The sequence below is a fragment of the Dipodomys ordii genome, unplaced genomic scaffold, assembly GCF_000151885.1.
Source record: "Dipodomys ordii isolate 6190 unplaced genomic scaffold, Dord_2.0 Scaffold1, whole genome shotgun sequence".
Lineage (NCBI taxonomy): Eukaryota > Metazoa > Chordata > Mammalia > Rodentia > Heteromyidae > Dipodomys > Dipodomys ordii.
Genome location: NW_012267217.1, coordinates 20751498 through 20755118, shown reverse-complemented (window position 1 = coordinate 20755118; position 3621 = coordinate 20751498). Strand labels below are relative to the sequence as shown.

Below are 3621 nucleotides of genomic sequence, written 5' to 3'. Positions count from 1 at the left end.
GCTCCCGGAAAGGCTCACATAGGCGCAGAGTGTCGCGAGAAAAACCAAGCTGACTGTAGTCAGTCTCGTAAAAGGAGCTTCACGAAAGCATGCGTTGTTTAACGGACGTGCGTACGTCCCCAATCGCCACACGCCCTTGGTGACAGCAGGATACCGCCCTTTAGAGGTTTAGTCTGAGTGACGGGGCGTCGCGGACGCCGTCGACACCCGTCACCATGGCCTCGAGGGGCGGGGCCTGTGAGAGCGGGTCACGGAGTCCTAGGCGGGACGGGACGCCCGAGGCGGTCCGCCGCCTTCCCAGCAGGCTCTGCGGCCGCCTGTTGCCGTCCCTTCCCCCAGCTGCACGCTGCGTGGCTACTCGTTGGCTATTTAGGACGGAAGCTGGGTAGGTGTTTCTCCAGAAGTTTCCCCCTTGGGCGGCGGCGGAGCTGGTTGCCGTGTGGCCGCTTCGGCGTCAGCCACAGTGACTTAGTGATGGCGGCTGCTGCAGCGGGACCTGCAACAGCCCAACGGTGCGTGTTTGGTTTCTTTTTCCCCCTCAAAACTTTTTGATGTTCTCTGATCCCTCTTCCCCGGGGCGGTAAGCCCGCGGCTGAAGTCGTTGTTTCTCCTGGCAGGTTTTTCCCGAGCTTCTCAGATGCTCTGATCGACGGGGACCCCCAGGCGGCCTTGGAGGTGAGCGGGCCGGGTTCTGCGCCTTCTCCACTCCTCAGGGGGGGTCGGGACTGCGAGGGGCCCCCGCCGACCCCGCCTCTGCCCAGCGAGGTGGTCCTAGCCCCAGGACTGGAGTCCTCGGGCCCCTCTCTCTATCCCACAGCGACGGGGTCGTCTTGGACCCCCTGTTCTTACCCTTCACGCCCCCAGGTTCCTGCATCCCGCCGCGTGTGTGAGAAAACCCATCCGGTCTCGGGTGTTGGGTGTGTGTGTTGGGGGGGGGGTGTTGTAGTGGGTGGAGTATGGTTACCATCCATGGTGGACCTGGAAAGTGACATTCGTGACAAAGAGAAATGTGAAATTCGGGCTTGGTAGATTAACTCACGTTTTCATTTGACTTGTGCTTATCTACCAGGCACTGCCAAGGGTCTCAACTCCTTTTACCAGATCAAGAAACCTATTCTTACGTTCTTGAAACTTTCGAGAATACTTGTCACTGTACATCATTCACTCTTTTGTTTAGACAATTTTTAGTTGCTGTATGCAAGGCGTTGATTGCTATAGGTTAAAGTTATTTATATACTTAGCTAAATTTAGAGATCACTGTGGGTTTTTTTTGTTTTGTTTTTTTTGTTTTTGGGTCCGGTCGTGGGGTCTGAACTCTGGGCCTGGGCGCTGTCCCTCAGCTCTTCAGCTCAAGGCTAGCGCTCTACCACTTGAGCCACAGCACCACTTCTGGTTTTTTTCTTTTTGCTTATGCGGTGCTGAGGAATCGAACCCAGGGCCTCAGGCATGCAAGGCAAGCGCTCTACCACTGAGCCACCTTCCCAGATCACTGTGTTTTTGTGCACTGAAAGGCAAGTCTGTAAAACTAAAGGAATGCAAAAGATCTAAGAGTTTAAAAATAAGCATAAAATGATGAGAGCCTGAACTACTGTGGGTCACACAAGTTAGGGTGCTTCTTGATTTCCACAACAGCAGCGTGTTGATATTTATATTCTAACATAAGTAACCCTGTTAATCTTCTTATCTGGCCTAAGTAAATTTGACAACTTGAGGTCAGTGAGCCTTTTTTCCTTAGTTTCTTTCCATAGTTTCCTTAGTGACTTTTAAAAAGAAATTTGTCTTAGGGTACCAGAGGCTGAGATGGTGATGATTGAAAGCCAGAAAGCGAGCTAGTGTGAAGCTTTTGGGAAAGAGGATTCCTGGCAGGGAGAACACCTACTACAGAACTACTGAGTTTGACCTGTGTACAAGGAGCAGCAACCGTTTTTTGCTTAGAGTGGAATGAAAGAAGATATACTTTGGCTGTAATCATTGTGAAAGCATATATACTGTGGGGTTTTTTTTGTCATTTTTTTCATTTTTTTAATTCTTGTGTAGTATTCAGCTGTGACATTAACCAGTATAGCTTTATTAATAGACATTTGAGTTATTTCTAGTTACTGGCTAGTATGCTTAAACCTCAGTATGCTTATAAGTTATGTTCTTGTATTTTGGCGAGCATATGCATTGGCTCTAGATTGTTTACACTAGAAGGAAAATCAGCATAGGATAGGCTGATGATTTGAGTGCCTTGATTCTTAATTTGTGGCACTTGGAGCAGCAGTAGCTGTGTTACCAGAGAACTCATTAGAAATGCAATTTCTTTTAAACTGAAAATCCTTGCAACTCATCAATCCAGAACTTTCTTCCTTTTTACAATCTACAGAAGAAAATTGAGACTAAACTCCAAGTGATCTGTTATACAAGTATACAGCTGGAGGCAGAATGGGAGACTTCAGAACACAAAGTTTCCATTTTAGCCAAATGCTGGAGAATAGTGGCTCTCCAGAGTTTGCCATCAGGACACAGGTTTCCTAACTTTAATGTTGTAGAACAGTGGCTCTGAAAAGTATCTCTCTATACCAGCTGCTATCATTGTTAGAAGGCACTTCTGAGGATCCACCACACACCTCGAACCAGAACCTGTTATGGAGAAGATGATCTGTCACCTTGAGGTCATCTTGATGACTTCATAAAGATTAGCAAGTAGATGTAAATTATTAAATAATAATAAGTAGAAAGCAATGCCGAGCTCTTGTGATAAATCTGTGTGTTTCCTCTAGATTTTCCCAAGGTTTATATATGGTCTTACATATTTTACATAAGCTCATTAATGAGGGATAAGGGAAAAAAGTTTTGTGTAGCATAAGACTGTTTCACAGTTTTTATTCAATTAAATAGCATATATTAATGGTGAATGCTGTCTTGGGAATCAGGACTCTATAAAGATGAAAAAAATGTGGAGAGGGAGTTTGCAATCTAATGGAGGGGGAGATAAGTCTCCAAGGCATTAAAATACAACTATTGTAATGGGTTTGTGTATTAAGTACACTGAACATTCATAGCGAAATAGAGGGCAGCTAGGGGAGTAAAGAAAAAAATTTATAGGAAGATGAACATGCTGGATAGGAAGGAAGAACTAATATTCCTTATTATGTGTGTTGAAATGTTAAACAATTCCAATACTATGTTGAATAAAAATAAAAGTACACTAAGTTAAATCAAAATCTTCAAAGCAGTTTGCAGTTCAGTAGAAGAGACAAAAATGTAGATTTTTGAGAATCTTTTTGCACCTCAGTATGTATGGTACTTAAGAACCTAGTCTGAAGTCAGAGACACTTAGGCTCAAATCTTGGATTAATAATTGTGTAACCTTAACTAAATGACCACTCTTGAACAGGTTTCTCATTTGTAAAATGGAAATAAATAAGACCTACTTGAAAGAGTTATGAAGGTAAATGAGATACTATTATGTGCTTAGTATAGTACCTGGCACATGGTCAGGATTCGAGAACTGTTGAATTTGGGGGATGATACAGGTTATTCAGTAGTGTTAGAACTTAAAGTGTAAGGAGGTGAGTTGGCTACACAGCAGAGGCCAGCCTTCCATCACACTAAAGGTCCTCATTTCTTTTTTTTTTT

The 3621-nt window shown here is 44.5% G+C and overlaps 1 protein-coding gene across 1 annotated transcript in view; it reads left to right on the top strand.

Annotated features, from left to right (window-relative positions):
* Positions 1–293: 293 nt before the first annotated feature.
* Sugt1 (SGT1, suppressor of G2 allele of SKP1 (S. cerevisiae)) overlaps positions 294–3621 on the top strand; it is a 57403-nt gene continuing 54075 nt past the window's right edge. The window contains exons 1-2 of the mRNA XM_013010871.1: positions 294–512; positions 618–675. Coding sequence (XP_012866325.1) covers positions 475–512; positions 618–675 — 96 coding nt within the window. The 5' untranslated portion in view covers positions 294–474. The remainder of the gene's footprint in view (positions 513–617; positions 676–3621) is intronic.